Below are 18,180 nucleotides of genomic sequence, written 5' to 3'. Positions count from 1 at the left end.
AAGCAAATGTACAAAATGTTAAAAATGAACAAAAATTTTTGTCTTATAAGACTCTCTTTTTCTTTATTTGTGCACAAAAATGAAGTAGTATGCATGCTTAGATCAAGTTTGCGGAGACGACGTCTCCCGAACACCAAGTAGAGCTTGTCACTCTACTATGGAAGACTGATAGGACTAATGTGCAGACATGCTTGCGGCAGCCTCAGGCTCTCAAGCGCCAAATGGACTAGTCATCCATTATGGAATGATGTCGTAGGGTAACATAGGGATCCTCTACCCGCTAAGAAAAGGACTCATGCATATGCTTTATCTTCTCTACACCATAGTCGAGGACGACTATGATTTCAAGAGAGAGGTAATGTCATAATAATCAATATCTAATTCTCCTAAATGATTTTCTCATATTAAACTGATCATTTAATGTGGGGAAGTGCCAAGGGAGAAAAAGCTAGAATATTGGTTAAGTTAGCAGACCGGCCACAGTAGGGATCCAAAGGAGGGAAAATAGGGATCCAAAGGGGGGGCCATCTGCAAAAGAGCCATGTGAAACAACGGGCTAAAAAGACCCTAAGGTTCAGCCCATTAAGACTTCCAAAATGCTAAGGTTCCAAAATTCAAAGGTTGTGTCCAAAGGTCAACCTTAGGGAAAATTGGATGCTTAGTGTGTGCCCAAAAAGTCTTTCTACATCCCTACATGGGAGGGGGCGAGCCCCAAAGCTAGGGGATGAGAGAGAAAGCCACACACACACACACAGGCTCCCTTTACACAAAGGGAATGAGGGACACATGTCAGCTCCCTAGGCCAGATGCCCACAAGGTATGCCCAATTCCTATTGGAAGACCCTTGAAGTGGACCAATGAGAATTAGGCTAGAGTAAATCTAGTTTAATTAATTTAAAAACATTTAATAAAAGAAACCAATAAGAATTAAGTGTCCTAGAAGACTATTGGGCAGTCTCCCAAGGGGTCCAATGAGCATTCAGGAGCCCCATGGCTTGCCTGATTCCTATTGGCCAGGAGGCAAAGGGGTCCAATGAGAGTTTAGTTTAATTATTTAATTATCTAAAGCTCTCACAAAAGGGGAAAGGGGGACACATGTCAGAAGGCTATCACTTATGCTCCTTAATCCCTATTGGCTTGACCTGGGGAGGTCCAATGAGGCAAAAGCCAGACTAACTTAGCAGCTAGGGCTCGCCCAAGAGAGAGAGGGGGCTGATTTTTGCTTGGCATTGACACTCACACTCTCACACTTGACCATGTGTGAAGGGAAAATACTCTATCTCCTCCCAAGCTTTAATGGAGAGCTCATCACCTACTCCAAGCTTGTGAGATAGAAGCCTACATCAACACTCTCTTGGCATGTGGATGCAAATCCAACCAAGAGCCAAGCTTCAATGCATGCTCATCTTCTCTACCAAGCTAATTATTAAGCTAAGCTATGCTAATATGAGTGATTATGTGAGGAGATGTACTTCTTTCTCGTAAGATACTTCTTTTTCCTCTCAATCTACTCTCATACCCTGCTAGCTCTCACCATCTTCGAAGGTGTGTGAGGTCTTGGGTCTGAGAACGGGGATAATTCAAGTTGTGTTTGATTAAGTGTTTTGCTTGGTGTATGAAGCTTCCATCTTCATTGCACTAGCTAGTCTTGAAGGAACACAAAGAATTGTATTGTACAATGTCTCTCTTGATGGGAGAAACCATAATACAAAGCCTTTTGGAGGGGGGACCGGCTCCATGCAAATCCGGTCCTCAACTGTTGTCAATAGCTTAATTGCTCTCTCTTTTGAAAGTATTGTCGATGCTATCTAACTAGGTGTTATGCTTTTTGTTGCTCTCTCCACCCAAGCACTCTTGTAATTCTCATTAGGAATCTATTCTAATGAAATGCCCACTATGTTCATGCTAATTTCCGCTACACATAAGATTTTAGGCCATTAAATGTTACACCAAATAAAGCTTTATTCATTTCCATTCATATATGCCATAAAAGAGTACCCCTAAGGCAAGTCCATAAAGTCACATCCATGAAGCTACATTCCCCTAGTAAAAGAGATCTCCAGTTGAGCAATGAGACATCTACACTGCAGACTTTCTAAAGCTCAGCCTTGAACATCTGATTAAATTTATAGTGAACAAATAGGTGGACCAAAGATTCTTTATGCATTTTACACCTAGGACAAATTCCATCTAAAACCTTAATTCTTTTAGCTTTGATACCAGTCCAAACTCCTTGATGAAGAAGTAACCACATGAGAGAACTATCTTTTATGGCAAGAGGGTAAGCCAAGATACACTTAAATATGTATTCTTATTGTTTGGCATTCTAGGATAACTTCCATTTGAGATTGAGCTTCCTAATAAGGATTAGAATCATTCTAGAATTTGTAGCTTTAGACATATAAATATTTTTACAGTTCTGAGAGACTGAGACAGGCAATCCTCTAGCACATCTTTGAAATTCGTCATCCTGAAAACTCTGACACCTATATGAGACTAAAGCTGCAGACGCTTGAGAGATTTGGAATTTTTGACTGATCTCTTCTATAGCAAGCCATTTTCCTTCATTGTATACATCTTTCCAATATTCGATTCTTGCTTTAAAAGATTTGCGTGCCCTCCCGGATAACTACTAGCATTACGAGATGGAATCTTGTAGCTAGAATTCAAAAGAGAATTCCCAGATTTTGGGAGGAGTCCAACTATTCTTGTAGTCATTCGAACCCTTCCAGAACCTATAGAGAAGCTAAGACCCTCTAGGGGTGATGTTAGCGTTAGAAATAAAAAGTTATTGCAAAGAAACCCCATACCAGGCTCTGTATTTTTTAGATAAAACTGAATGAATTTTCTTTGTTGATGATAATAATCCAAAAATAAGAAGAGGATGATGTCCTCATAATCCATTTGCTAGCCAACTTGTTTGAAAAGTGCCGCACATTGAGAATCCCCAAATCTCCTAGCCCCGGGGGATTCACTATTAGTAATGGGGAGATGTCACCTGCGTGCATCGAAATTAAAGAAATCCCCTATGTACAGTATCTTACATTCTAACCTACCCCCCTACATACGGACAAGATACAGACGTTCTCGCAATGAGCCATCCCCCATCATACGGATTTCGTACGGAATGTAATGACCTGCTATTTTATGTATGCTAGTAACACAACAATTTTAGAAGCACAACAATTTCGTATGGAATGTAATGACCTACTATTTTATGTATGCTAGTAACACAACAATTTTAGAAGCACATGTTTTTGCAAAAATACATGTTGAAGTGCAAATGAACAGAAGTGTAGATTGTAGTGTGTTTTCAGCTGCAATGGATGTTAAGAGAACAAACCATGAAAAGCAACAAATATAATGAATATTAAATTCAAATAAACAAATCAATTCAATGTAATTTGTCAAAAGACGGACATCATTTCCCTTGTAAACTGATACAAATCTCAATCTCAAAACAAATGATACTAGCCACCTACTTAGTAGGCTTCCCACCTGGAATTTAAGGCACACATATGAAATAGATTGTTCTCTAAATAACAAATAATGGTATGCTCATAAAGAACCATGGAAAACTTCACTTATTAAATCAAAATACATTACAAAAGGTATTAACTTATAGTTTTTTTCTCTAAATGTATCTCTTTCTTATTAAAATGTCTCTCTCATTCCGTACACAAGACTCTCATTCCGTAGACAAGAGGCTTTCAATTTTGCGACCTTTTCCTCTTCGCCAAAAAAATGAGTGGAGAAGAGCTCTTCTGGGATGTGCAGCAGTTGAATCCGGATGGGGCTCGCAGTCCATAGCTATGTGGAGGCCGGAGGAGAAGATGGAGTTACAAGAAACTTTTCACACATTCCCACTTAAAATTACCATAAGGGAACTCACATTCCCATGTTTTTTTCCGCTTGGTGCTTAAAATCCTTGGAGTGGATTTTGAAGGGAATGTCAAATTCTCTCTTGGGAATACCAATTTCCCTTTAGGGATAATCCTCTTCCATGTGGGATAAAAAATGTGAAGTGGAAAAAGTGAAGGGAAAGAACTTTCCCTAATTGTCAAAAAGAGGGAAACTATTAGAAGAGCTATCTTGCAACGTTTTCTCAAGTGGGATTTACTCTCTTTTGACTTTCCATGTTACATAGTTAAACATAAAAAGATAACTAAAAATATATAAATTTCATCAATGTTGTAGCCCTAATCTTTCTATTTCTTACAAAATACCTTACCTCATAGATGAAGTATTGTGAGTTGCTATACATTTCGAGCACTTATTGCCCGACAAAACAAAATGAAAAATACCATTCGAATTTTCATTGCGAATGTATTGTTTGCAAACTCAATGAAAGGTACACAAGTTCGGGCTCTATTCATAGTGAGGCTACTCGATTTTCCATGAAATCTTACTCGAAAAAACATTACTTGCAAAAAAAAGTGCAAAAATATTCTCTTATTTACTTTTCTAAGAGACGCAATGAGTAGGGGGTACCCACTCATATAAGTGAGATCTAAAGAAGAAGAATTCCAAGAGATTCTATTTTTCACATCTATCTCCATGAATAGGGCCCTACCTTCACCTTGAAGGCCTTTGGCCGTTCTATGCAAGATGTTGATATGGGTAAAAGAATTCAAAATGCAAGGGATGCTTTAGAAAATTGTCCTGCTTAGGGATGTTGGTCGCGTAAGGGGAGGGGGGGGGGGGCACAAGGAGATATAGGCACACATCACGAACCATGGGAGCTAGTCGAGGGGGGAGAGGATTGCAAAAATCTTCCACCAAATGATTTCTTTTAACGAGGAGCAAGGAAAGGAGCGAGTAACCTCACATTGAAATAATCTACCTTCAGAGTCATCGTGTTGATTGCCTTTAAATTGGCTAAATAAACTCCCATTTTGTCTCTATCCTAGGATCTTGAAGCAAACAATTATTTAAGTTGGGAAAAAATATGTAATTTTATATGCAACAACTGCTATTCCTAAATGGTTTCTCTTGGTCCGACTACTTTCCAAAATAGTAGAAATGAAGCTAATCAATGAAATATAAACTTTCCTTGCATACATGGATGAACAAGAAAGTCAATTTATTGATTACAAGCCTTTAGATATATTCCACATTCCTTGAAATAAATGAGCAATGCAACTTTAAGTCATTAAATCACGAGGCCTGCCAATGAAAAGGCACATCAATCTAAGCTAGCTACTTCCCATCGCATGTGTGGGTCACTTGGATGGAATGTCTTGAACACAATCACATGCAATCCACAAGTACTGTAGGAATTCACATTAACTGCTCCCATGATCTTCTTGCAAAAGCCATGGATCTAGTGGCTCAATCATAAGCATATCATTTCTAAGCTACCTTACCTAGCCCACCAGATTTCTGTCTTCAAAAAAATTTCCTTGTCTATAGGTAGCTTCTTCCCAATGAGAAGTTGTAGCAAGATCACCCCAAATGAGAGATATCCCCTTTGCAATCGCCCCTAAAACTTTGATAATACTCTGGAGACACATAACCAGGTTCCCTTGACAATGTGCTCACACTTAGGCCCTTGCCAATGTGCTCACATTCAGGTCAATGTTTAGTGCACTTATTAGCCTTGTCATGCCCAAGTCAGACACTCTAGCCTCAATATTTTTATCAAGCAACACATTGATGGACTATATCTCCCTGTTTGTGCATTATATGGGGCAGCCACTCTTGATATAGAAAGCATAGTTTTTAAGTTGCCCACACGTAATTTGCTTCTGGTGTTGCTCTGTCTTCATCCAAAGTAATAGTAGGATTACTGGCAGCGTTCGGATTTCCTACAAAAAAAATTGAAATTTCTGAAAATGGTAACAGTTCCTCCTGCTCCCACTCTCCCAGGGTGTGACCCGACTGTAAGTATATCTACAGTGCACAGAGATAAAGGTCAAAAGCACCGCCAAGTGTTGAGTGTATGATAATGGCAACTCGTGAGGAGAGCAGAGAGTTAATTCTCTCCTCCTTCCGAGCTCTCTCTCTCTCTCTCTCTCTCTCTCTCTCTCTCTTCCCCTTCCCTCTTTGTCGTCCTTTGTCCGGTATCTCTAGACTGGTCTGTGATGAGGTGGAGGATTCACCAAGGGACTCAGGGAGTCTACGGGCGCGCTAGGCAGACGAAATGAGACAGCCAAGGGATGCCCGCCAACTCCACTGTGTGCTGCCAATTACAGAGTGACAATAGCGAAGTTGAGTGAGTGGTGAGTAATGCTAGCTTTATGAGAAACTATTCAACCACCTGGTACCCCCCCCCCCCCCCCCCCCCCCCCCCCCCCCCCCCCCCCCCCCCCCCCCCCCCCTCCCCCTCCCCCTCCCCCCCCCCACACACACACACACACACACACAGAGACAAAGAGAGAGAGAGAGAGAGGATATGAATATTACTGTTTTCATTGTTCAAACCATTCTCCCATTACGAGGGAAAATGTGCCTGCAGGCAGTAGGTCTGTAAAGGAAAGGTATAGCATCCTACTTTACTTTTGTTCATTCATTTTTCTGTGCTTTATGATGGCGGTGGTCATGGCTGGTTATGCTAGAGGCAGCTACCCCACTACAAATGTACTGTTTATACAAATGGATGCTCTTGTGTGCGTGTCTTGGGGAGGCGGGTAGATTTGTCCAAGGCACCATGAGTTCATATTTTGTTATACACTCACTCCCAAGCATTAATGATGTAGAGTAGTCTGTACAGTTAGTGACACACATTAATGGATTGATGAGTTTGCCACTGGCCCTATGCACTATCTAGGAAAACAGCATTCAAAGGACCAGGTTTGGAAAAATCAGAAGAACATGTATTGTCTCATGAGAACAAGTTTGAGTGCTTTTTGTCACTACCGAATTTGGGCTTTTCTTTATTGATGTAATTTGTATCCTTGACATCCTTAAATTACATAGATTGTAGTGGGCATTCTTTGGCTTGTTGGTTTTTTGAATCATATGGAGGAAATTGTTGAATTTCACGAAGGAGATTAACGAAGCAAACTCACATTTGTTTTGTAACCAGGATGTCTGTTTTTGGTGGAGCTCAACCGAGAGAATTGGTATGTGTTGTCATTCCAGTTTAGAAGGTCAAAATTTTTATCATTAGTTTTTTGCTGTGTGTACTAAGATGAGTATGGGTGAATTCAAACTTTAGGTTTTGAAAGAGCGCGGAGTTGACGAGTCTGTGATTGTGGGGACAGACCTGGCTCATAGTTCTGCACCTTCACCTATAAGGTATGCAATGGTCTTGCTCTTCAACTTCCTCAAATGTCAGATTCAGCATGACTTTCATCTCATACATCCTCCACCATCAGTCTTTTATCTTGTATGTAAGTAGCAGTGTACGCACACCTATTGAGGGAAATCGTACAAGCAGTGGAAGTCTAGGCTATGGTACTAAGAAGCAAGAGAAGATGGATGAGAGAAGTAGGTGAGCATACCAGCATGAGACCAGAATGGGGAGGCAAGCTAGTAGTCAATTGGAGCGGCTAGACAGTCGAGGCAGAAGAGAACTTGCTGATTTTAAGAAGAAGGATGAACGCAAAGGATCTGAGCATCGGCATCATTGGGAGAAACGAGAGTCAGATAGACCAAACGTGGAGATTAATGAAGCAAAGTCACATTTGTTTTGTAACCAGGATGTCTGTTTTTGGTGGAGCTCGACCGAGAGAATTGGTATGTGTTTTCATTCCAGTTTAGAAGGTCAAAATTTTCATCATTAGTTTTTTGTTGTGTGTACTAAGATGAGTATGGGTGAATCCAAACTTTAGGTTTTGAAAGAGCGCGGAGTTGACGAGTCTGTGATTGTGGGAACAGACCTGGCTCATAGTTCTACACCTTCACCTATAACATATGCAATGGTCTTTCTCTTCAACTTCCTCAAATGTCAGATTCAGCATGGCTTTCATCTCATACATCCTGAGATATTATAAAGGTGTTCACCATCAGTCTTTTATCTTGTATGTAAGCAGCAATGTACGCACACCTATTGAGGGAAATCGTACGAGCAGTGGAAGTGTAGGCTATGGTACTGAGAAGCAAGAGAAGCTGAATGAGAGAAGTAGGCAAGTAGACCAGCATGAGACCAGAATGGGGAGGCAAGATAGTGGTCGATTGGAGCGGTTAGACAGACGAGGCAGAAGAGAACTTGCTGATTTTGAGAAGAAGGATGAATGCAGAGGATCTGAGCATTGGCATCATCAGGAGAAATGAGAATCAGATAGACCAAACGTGGAGATTAATGAAGCAAACTCACATTTATTTTGTAACTAGGATGTCTGTTTTTGGTGGAGCTCGACTGAGAGAATTGGTATGTGTTGTCATTCCAGTTTAGAAGGTCAAAATTTTCATCATTAGTTTTTTGCTATGTGTACTAAGATGAGTATGGGTGAATCCAAACCTTAAATTTTGAAAGAGCGCGGAGTTGACGAGTCTGTGATTGTGGGAGCAGACCTGGCTCATAGTTCTGCACCTTCACCTTTAAGGTATGCAATGGTCTTGCTCTTCAACTTCCTCAAATGTCAGATTCAGCATGGCTTTCATCTCATACATCCTTAGATATTACAAAGGTGTTCACCATCAATCTTTTATCTTGTATGTAAGCAGCAGTGTACGCACACCTATTGAGGGAAATCGTACGAGCAGTGGAAGTCTAGGCTATGGTACTGAGAAGCAAGAGAAGCTGGATGAGAGAAGTAGGCGAGCAGACAACATGAGAGCATAATGAGAGGCAAGACAGTGGTCGATTGGAGCGGTTAGACAGTCAAGGCAGAAGAGAACTTGCTAATTTTGAGAATAAGGATGAATGCAGAGGATCTGAGCATTGGCATCATTAGGAGAAAGGGGAGTCAGATAGACCAGACGTGGACAAGCAAGAGAGCTGGAGACGACCTGTGGAGGTGCCTCAAAGTCCTATGTTTGGAGGAGAAATTCCCTCTGGGGTAGGTGGGCGCTCTATTCAGTCAACTGCTGAACTTGCTCAAGCATTATATAGAGTGCAAGGATGAAGCCTCTCTTTACAAGAACACAGAAATATAGAGTTTGATAACAAGCCTAGGGCTTAAAATGAAAGTTAGTAAGATGGTTGAAGCTCAAAAATGGTCATTTTACTCTCCTCAACTTTCTGAATGATGCAGTGTTGTGGATGTACAGGGTGAAGATTTTAGGAAGGAGGCACTACGTTACCACAAAATAATTATTTTGTTAGATGCATATGTAGATGCTGCTCACATCTGAATGTTATTATTAACTTTCTTTTTTTGATATCAGGTATTTGTACTAGCTGGTACCTTCACTGTTGGTTGTGGTGTGTGAGCGTGAGCAGAGTAAGGAATTCTATGGTTTATTTCACTTTCAGAAAGCATTGTTTGAGGAGGGCTGCATATATGTTGGTTTCCCACCCTATATAAGGTATGAAACTGGTTAATATGGCTGCCACCAACTTTCCACATTGTGTGACCTACTTGTCCATTACTCAACAGGTCGAAAGAGGTCGGCATATTCATTATTGCTACAACAAAAATGATTTAGAAAGACTCAAGAAAGGCTTTCCTCCTAATGCATCTTACAATATCCAAAGATTTAAAGCTGAAGAAGGTTTCCATAGCCCTGTTGTCATTTGTGTGTCACACCTCATTTCTCATTATCATCTTTTTGCAGGCTTAGGAGAGATGATGCGTTTGCAGCTATGGGAGACTACAATGGACCCAGCTAGAAGGCTACTTAAGCAGTTGACCAGAGAAGATGTTGCAGAAGCCACTTTAATATTTACATCACTCATGGGAGACAAGGTATGAGTAGAATCATAAAAGTTGGTTTGAAGAAGCATAGCAAGCATTAATGGAATATTTTGACTAACCAGGTGGATACACGAAAAGAGCTCATTCTAAATTTTGCATCACGAGTCAATTTACAGAGCCTGGACTTGTGCCTATAGTGAAGCATGCCCATTTTAGTTTGAAGTGTATATAGTCGTCTGCAATTAGTGCAAGCCCTGTAGGCTAAGAGGCTTGCTTAAGTGAAGTGACTGCTTCGCATTGTTGTGGTCCTAGGGAGCTCACCCAAAATATTGGTAAGGTCCTAGGGAGACAAAATCCCCCACCCTATATGCTTGACTTCTCATTTCTAGAACAATTTTTCTAGTTGAAGAACTCAAGGGGAAATATGAGAGAGGCTTGTATGGCACATAATTCCCATGGAAAAGGTTACTAGCTAATGTATGTGGATTTAACATAGCATATTTTTTTAGAGCTTATAACATTTAATTTCTGCAACCTACTGCATTCTTTTTGTTGTTTATGCGCTCTGCTGATTTTGAGCATCATGATGGTAGGATCAAAGTTCGGTGGTATGCAATTAGTTTTGTTTAAGCAACTCAATGTAGGGCTTCTTGATTTTTGAGTGTAGATGAGCCATAGAGGTATTTTATAGAGAACATTAGAAAACTGGATGTTGAGATCTCGAGTCTAGGCGGGCTCTTGCACTCGTGTATGTGGAAAGTGTGAGGCCTCATGTAGAGGGCTAAGAAGGGTCAACTAGATATTGATGATGTGCTCATCAATCTTCATGTTGATGGCTAAGGAGGGACATGTAGATTTTGATATGTGCTCAACAATCTTCATCTAGCATCCTGCCATGGACATAGCAACTAGAATATAGGAGGGGAGAGGGGGGGGAGAGGGAGACCCTCAACATCAATGTGGCTACTTTTGAGAGGCCTCTTGGAAAGCTTGCTTTTCCACAGCTTATAGAAGCAAAAAATGGTTTTAGACAGGAGAGCCTCATTGGCATAGGGTCTTTGGCACGTATACAAAGTTGATTTAAAAGATGGGTCTATAGTTCCCATCAAGAAGCTGCCGCAATTAAGCTATCAAAGAGACATAGAGTTCACAACAAAGATGGAGAGTATGGGCAAGATTTATCATAGAAACTTGATGCCCTTGTTAGGCTATTGCAAGGTGGGCAAAGAGAGGTTCTTAGTGTACGGGTACATGGAAGGTGGAACTTAGATGATAGACGCTTAAGCGAGGGTTATGGGAGAGTTGCTTTCTCCTTCAATGTAGGGTTAGGGGAGCCAATGAAATCAAAGCATGTGTATTGGCCTTTGGTGTGCTGGTCTTTTCTACATTGATTGTAAGTAGGGTGCGACTCTATGCATCCCATTCCCCCCATTCCTCCCACTGACACGGGCGCGACTTGGCTCTTAGATTTAGAAGCATGCATTTGAATTGTGGTGTAAATATCAATATTCTATTCATGATTAAGTTTCCATCATGGCCTTTACAAGCAAAGTGAGTGATAGTAGGGTATCCTCTGTCTATTCCAACCAATTGAAAAAAATGCACAATTTATAAAAACCTCTCCTTTTTCATTAGGAAAAAGGGAATACATCACTATGGCCTCAGTCCTTTGGGCAGGCCAAAAAAAGAGCATCCTTGGAAGAACTCGTCTTCATACACAAACAACCAACACGTAGCAACTTTAGCTAAAAAATGAATTGAGTACAAAGTACATAACACAAGGCACTCATATTACACCAAGGTACTCCTTTGCCAGAAAAAATAAACCAAAATAATGCTTCTTTGATTCTTGTTAAATTACTAACTATATCTCGTAGCACGTTTCAAACCTTAAATGTTACGTTGCACCATGGTCAACAACGGTGGAGAAAGCTTCCCAATGTAGAAAAGCTAAGTAAATGTTATCTCTCTCTACACTATAGACAAAGTGGCAGGGATTCGAGCCCCGCCCAACCCCCGACATGCAAGTGGCACGAGTCTAATTCTCCTATGAGAGCCAATGTGCTTGCTCTGCAACTTGACACACAATGAGACAAGGCACACGCGAGAGAGAGAGAGAGAGAGAGAGAGAGAGAGAGAGAGAGATTGGGGGGTCCATCGGAGATATGCCTTCACTCATGACCTCCACAGTAGTACAAATTATGATCGCAAGATACATACATGAAGCTTTTCCATTCTAGACATTCCTTCTTTACATCAATTCGAGTTTCTAAGTGAAGTTGTAAGCTTGCACATCCTATTTTAAGACACATTCTTAATTTTTTTGATTTGTGATTGACACATACGTTGCCCAATATTGTACTTTCTGACATGTTCGATCGCTCGTGTGTGGCACGGGCCTAAGATAAAGCTCTATCATTTTGTAATGTTAGCCCATATTACATCAAGGCAATGGATGCAGCTGACCTAGTGGAGCTTGGGCGGCACCTGGAAAATGTGTGCCGAGCTTTTTGAGCCTTTGTCACAGAAAGCACGAACGAGTGTGTGTATCAAATAGGAGTTGATTACAATGATGGTTGTAAAACTGGTATCGTGGGTGCAGGAGAAGCTCTTGATCATGCCATTGGTGTTGCTATGGAGTTTGCATACGAAGAAGAAGAAGAGAAGAGTGACTTGGATGATGTGCAAGAAGACAACAACAATTAAAATGAGGGTGTAGATGTGGAGCAAAGGCTATGCAGATGGTGGTATTGATGATGATGATGTTGAAGAGGCTAATGAGGGTTTGAATGTCCAAGATATTGATGCATAGTGGCTACATAGATGAAGAATAGTCAAGTTTATGGTAGCATCGACCCCAACAAATCTAGAAGCTTGTTGAACAAGTCTTAAAGATATTAGCTAAGAGAGAGGACAGGGAGGTACCATATTTTCTCATTGGTATAGCTATGTTAGTTTGCTAGTGGAGTAAATTAACTCTTTGAAATACCAAGAACAACACCCTCATGTGAAAGATTTTTTAATTGGCTTGTTAGGCATGTGTTTTATGGCATAAGCACTTAATATCCCCCCCCCCAGGTAGGTCCCCCCCTCCCTTATGCATACATTACGAGCATGAAATAATGGGGGGCTACCCCTATTGTATACGCTTATGTCTGACCTCTAAAAAGCCCCCCTCTTGTACACTCACGTGATACCATACGGAAATCCATAGTGAATCCCCCGGGCTCCTAGCTTCTTGGGTCTACAACAAGTTTCCCAAGAGACTTTAGGAAGTTTGTTAATCTCTTCTGATCCTCCCTAGAGAAATCTTCATGTCAGAGTCACATACTTTTTTCAATTGGTACTATGAAGGAGACCAACAAAAGAAAATCACCAAAGAAGATAATAAGTAGTGATTTAACACAAAAGCTCTTGCAAAAATGTTGGGCTGATGGTTCTTCCAAGAGAAGAGAATTTTTTTGGAATCTTTCCAAGACCCAATTCCATCTGTAATTGAACAAAACATTAAAACCCATTGGAATACCCAACAATCTGATAACATGTCCATCCTCAATAGCTTTGCATCTAGATTGGATAATGATTTGAGGACAGGGACCTCCTGAGATTCTATAACTTGTCTTAGCATGGTTGATATCAAAACCACTAGTCAACAATATGTGTTAAGAAAAGACCAAAAAGTCCCTACAAATTGCACATCATTCTTAACTAATGCATTTGTGTCATCTACAAACTATTGCAAACATAACTAATTCATAGAATCAAGTGATATCAATGGATTTTATTTTCTCGTGAAGAATAGAATCTTTAACTAGCCATCCTAAATCATCAAAAGAAATTGCATACATTAAAGGGAAAAGAGGGCAGCCTTGTATGATGGATTTGTGCAGGGGGATAGATTCAGTAAGAGTACCATTTACAGAGATTTTGGATGATGCATTACCAAATAAAGTATGTACAAATTTTATCAACAATTTTCCCACTTCCATGTCATTTGGACTTTGTAATATAAATTCCCATTCTATCTTGTCATAAGCCTTGTCAAAATCAATTTTGAAGAATATGTACTCTTGCTCAGTCTCCTATGCATAATCCATGCCTTCTCATAGTGAAATTATTGCATCAAGGATAAACCTCCCCTTAAGAAAGGCCTTTTGATCTTTCAAAATAGACTGACCCATAACATGGTTGAGTCTTCTAACTAAGGACAAAGAAAATAACTTATACACAGAAGTCAAGCAAGTGAATGGTCCCTAGTTAGCAAGGTCATCCCCCGAGCCTTTCTTATGTATCAATTTAGCCAAGGCTTCTTGATAGCAGGATTAAACAAGGAACCGTAAAATCTTGATATAAAAAATAAAATTCATTAAGTACACCTTCAATGCCAAGAGATTTTCTAGGTTTTAAATTTCCAATGGTTTCTCTTAACTCCGCTTCTGAGATGGGTAACTCCAACAATTTAGCCACATTATTTGGCACTGATCTTTTCTTGACTTGAGAAATCTTAGCTCTAGCACTGGTGATGTTGATGTTTCTCAAGGGAAGAGAAGAGAAAAAATTGGAAAAATAATCCTTGGTAATTTCAACATTCTCCTTATGGGAAGTGGCATGACTACCATCTTTAATGATAAAAAAGGGGATTAAATCCCTACATTTTTTTGTCTTCAACAAAACAAACATATACTTGTTGAGGTTGTCTATTTTGCCTACCCAAAATTGCCTGGTCCAAGCAAGGGCACCCTAGGCCTCAAGAAGCTCTTCCTTCCTAAGCTGCTCCTTCAAATTGCTAAGCTCTAGGGAAGACTGGTCTACTAAGGAGTTTTCCTCAAGCAATAAGATTTTCTTGTTAATCATCACTCTTTTGTAAGATCTAATTACCTTAGATTTTCTTTTGTAATGAGTTAAAGCCTTTTGAGTGTGCTTTATGGCTACATCTCATTCAATGAATGCATTGTTATGCAGAGTGGAAGCATTCTCAAGACTGCTTCAACTTTTGCATTAACTAAAGCAAGTTTAAGCAATGAACTATCTAAATGAAGCCATCCAACTTTGAATGGATGCTATTTTTTATGCAGTTCAAATACGATAGGTTTGTGGTTAGACTGTCCGTGATTGGTACTTGAAAATCCAATTCTCGTGCAAGCCCTTCTGACAGCTGTGTTTCTATATCAGCAAAAGAGACTGAGGGTATTTTGATGGTTGGTTGTTCAGAGGTTCCTGCTTCATCCGGAGTCTCTGTTTGTCCCTCTCTTAGTAGCTGATTGACTCTCTTCAATTCTTCTATTTCTTTGAGCAATTGCTCTTTTCTTTGGACCCGCATCAATGCAAGGTCTCATCTTTGCATTTGTTCTAGCTTCAGCTCAAGCTCAAGGTCCTTGTTCCTCTTTTTCAAAGTCTTGTAGACTTCATCTGTTCCCTTGATTGAGGCTACATCAGGGTTTTCTCTTATCTTTCTTAGAAATGCTGCTTGATCATTGATCCACTGCTTGGAGTAGTGCAATGAGGAATTACAGACATCGAGTGCTGCACTTGGATCTTTTGTACATACATAGTAGTGGTTAATAGTTCATTGGCTCTGGTTCTTTCCTTGCAGGGTTTTTGGTTCTTGGTCCCTTTATATCTCTTGGACTCCATCTTTCGGGTTCTCACTTGCAGCTTGGCAGCTCCTTTTGTATGTTGCTTTTCTCTTTCAAATCTGGCCTTCTTTTGCTGCAGTTTCTCTTGGTGAGCTGTTACTACTTTGTTTTTCATTGCTTCAATCCTTGCCTTTCTTTCTTCATTGTCAGAGCTTTCACTACTTGGGCTTCATGGGAACTTTCGACATATTTCTCATCTGACTTGTACACTCTCTTTGTTGATCGAGTGGTCCTTGGAGAAGGTTGAGATGACACAATCCAAGTGTTCTGATCTAGGGCTAGCGGCAAATTGTCGGCCATTCCAATAGCATGATATGCTATTATTTTTAGCACTTCTAAAGCACCCAAATAGGTGATCTTTCCCTCTTTCCTTGTGCCCTTCAGTGTTGTAAGCACATACTAGGCATGATCTATTTCTTGCCTGGTTCTCGACTTCAATACTTGAGTGAAAGTAGTCGCAACTGCATGGTTTGGAGTTGTGTACCATGGCGGTCTCTTTGAGAGGAAGTGGAAATGTTGATGGTATACGCGAGTTGGTTCCTCCACTTGCCTTTGGATGAGATCAAAAAACATGGCAGCAGCAGTATCTTTGGTGGAAGTACCTGTTGTTTTTCTATCTCTTGCCCGCATAGATATACCCTTTGTTGGCAGCTTCAGTGCCTCGGCCACTATTTCTTTAGTGATTGCCACTTCAACTTTTTTCTCTTGTTGATCAATGATTTGGGTTGATCCATCTTCCTTGATTAAGGATAGTAATTCATATGCCTTCTGAAAATCAACGCCGCATGGTTCCTAGTCGTAGAAATCTCTTAGGCCTAGCCTTCTATTGGCTCTTGGTGTCTGGATTTGCTGCTACATCATATACCTCCTTTGGTAGCATTTGCAATTTGACCTAGTGTTCTTCTTCGCTCTTGAATTTGCCAGTGAAAATCGTTGTCGTTTTCTTTGAGCTGTTCTTTAGACAAGTAAGTTACCTTTGCTGTCTTCACTGAGCTTGGATCTAATTGGTATGGCGGCAACTCGTGCAGCTTTTCTTTCTGGGACACCCTCTTCTTTGCCTTTTGGCCGCTTGCATTGCTCCTGTTAAGTGAATACAGTGTCAAAGTTAGAGAATTTTATAAATTCTGCTCGGAAATGCCCTAATTCTAAATTGCGGACAATGATGTCCATTTTGCTCCAAATCAATTTTGGAGCATGCATAGATGCATAGAAACATATAGAGATCAAAATCATATAGTTCAGGCAAAAAATGCAACAAAAGTAAATAATTGCGATTATTCACAACTGGGGATTTTTTCCAACTTTTTGCATTTTTGACATCATAGGCTTGAAACATATGGCATTTACGTACTCTGAGTGATGTGTGGGCTCATTTGAGTGCACTGGGTGGAAATGGAGCCAGATTTAAACTTTGAGACTCTGAAACAGTAGATATAAAGAGATTTTGAGTTTTTGAGATCCAAACTTGCTCAAATTTGATTAGTGGTCTTTGGACATCATGTTCTTTGGTCTCGTAAGGTCAAAATTGCAAATTGCACCTTTTTTGGCAAAAAAGTAAATAACAACGATTATTAATTTTTTCATCAAATTGTACTTTTTTGTCGCAACTTGGCTCTAGGCATGATGTAGAATATGTGTGTGAGATATGGGGTGATTTGGATCAAAAAATGTAACAGATAACTCAAAAATTGGATTGAAAAGACTTTGTTGGGTTTTTTGACAATTTCAAAGTTTTTCTTGACTCATACTTGACATGTGGCATGTAATAGATGTGTACAAGTGATAGCTGAAGCGAAGAGATATGATTTCAAGCCAAACAAGCATAAAAGTAAATAATCGTGATAAACAACAATCACTTTTTTTGCAAGAATTGACAATTTGATGACCTAAATACATCTAAACAAGTCCTAAAATGAATTTGGTAAAGTTTGGTCGTGTAGGCATCACTTCGTGCTCATGTTGACTCTGAAATCGTTGATTTTTGTGACTAGATGGCATGTGGAGTTGGTTAGTCACTTTTGAAGCTATGGACTTGTCCACTACATAGTCCTGATGCTACCCATATAGTTTTTGCCCCTTTGGAGTCAGTTTGACTTCATATGTCAAATTTGACGCTTTGTATCCCTTAAGCTATTTTTTTGCTATTTGAGAGCTTACCTTGACTGTTTCCATGAAACCATCTACGTACATTGTGTATAGACCCAGTCTATAAGCTGCCTGTGGAGTCAGAATTAAATTCTGGCATATGGCAAAAACTTAGATTATTTACTTGGGACCCCCTCGATCCCAACCAAATGGTCATTTGGTGATATGAAAGTGTTCTATGATATAGGGGCATGCTAAAGTTCAAGTCTCATTCAATTCGGTTGAGCTAATAGGTCGCTATGGTCAATTTTGTGTCGTAGGACTTTGTGCACAAGGTTTCTAGGGTTTTTTCCTGAGCCTAAACTTGCTACCCGGCCATATAGAATTGTTCATTGATAAGCTTAGAACTTATCCCTCATGTCTCGTGTGAGACGGTGCTGTAAATGAACGACTGTAGACTCCGAAAATCGCGCACGAAGAAGGCAAAAAGCTCTATCCTCCAAGAGTGACTAGTGAAAATGAGGTAATTTTGGGCTACCTTGGATATCTATACTCGGACTTTCCAAACTATTTTTTCCCAAATTCCCCTGTTAGTCCTACTAGGCTGTTAAATCTATGTTAGACTCAAAAATTTCTTCAATCAGATTTTGTTAGCGCAGTCTGCAGAATTTGTGAAAGTAGGTCTCAGCGGCGTAGTTTAGGCTTCCCTTTCATCT

The 18,180-nt window shown here is 40.1% G+C and overlaps 1 protein-coding gene across 17 annotated transcripts in view; it reads left to right on the top strand.

The window, feature by feature from the left end:
- The first annotated feature begins 5,944 nt into the window (after positions 1-5,944).
- LOC147466079 (uncharacterized) overlaps positions 5,945-18,180 on the top strand; it is a 32,761-nt gene continuing 20,525 nt past the window's right edge. For 2 of the 17 annotated variants that reach the window (XM_086523719.1, XM_086523731.1), the window contains exons 1-13: positions 5,951-6,221; positions 7,028-7,064; positions 7,160-7,239; positions 7,343-7,680; positions 7,776-7,865; positions 7,977-8,314; positions 8,420-8,489; positions 8,611-8,734; positions 8,816-8,949; positions 9,274-9,414; positions 9,486-9,600; positions 9,664-9,794; positions 12,346-12,783. In XM_086523719.1, the coding sequence (XP_086379845.1) occupies positions 7,858-7,865; positions 7,977-8,217 (249 nt within the window). In that variant the 5' untranslated portion in view covers positions 5,951-6,221; positions 7,028-7,064; positions 7,160-7,239; positions 7,343-7,680; positions 7,776-7,857 and the 3' untranslated portion in view covers positions 8,218-8,314; positions 8,420-8,489; positions 8,611-8,734; ... (3 more) ...; positions 9,664-9,794; positions 12,346-12,783. Of the gene's footprint in view, positions 6,222-6,355; positions 6,480-7,027; positions 7,065-7,159; positions 7,240-7,319; positions 7,681-7,775; positions 7,866-7,976; positions 8,315-8,419; positions 8,490-8,610; positions 8,735-8,807; positions 8,950-9,273; positions 9,415-9,485; positions 9,601-9,663; positions 9,795-12,345; positions 12,784-18,180 lie in introns of those variants that run through there. The other 15 variants (XM_086523725.1, XM_086523747.1, XM_086523728.1 and 12 more) reach the window with 15 other exon arrangements.

This window comes from Adiantum capillus-veneris, chromosome 1 (genome assembly GCF_014529385.1).
Source record: "Adiantum capillus-veneris isolate H3 chromosome 1, ASM1452938v2, whole genome shotgun sequence".
NCBI lineage: Eukaryota > Viridiplantae > Streptophyta > Polypodiopsida > Polypodiales > Pteridaceae > Adiantum > Adiantum capillus-veneris.
The sequence above is the reverse complement of the archived record's forward strand: the minus strand, read 5'-3'. Positions and strand labels throughout refer to the sequence as shown.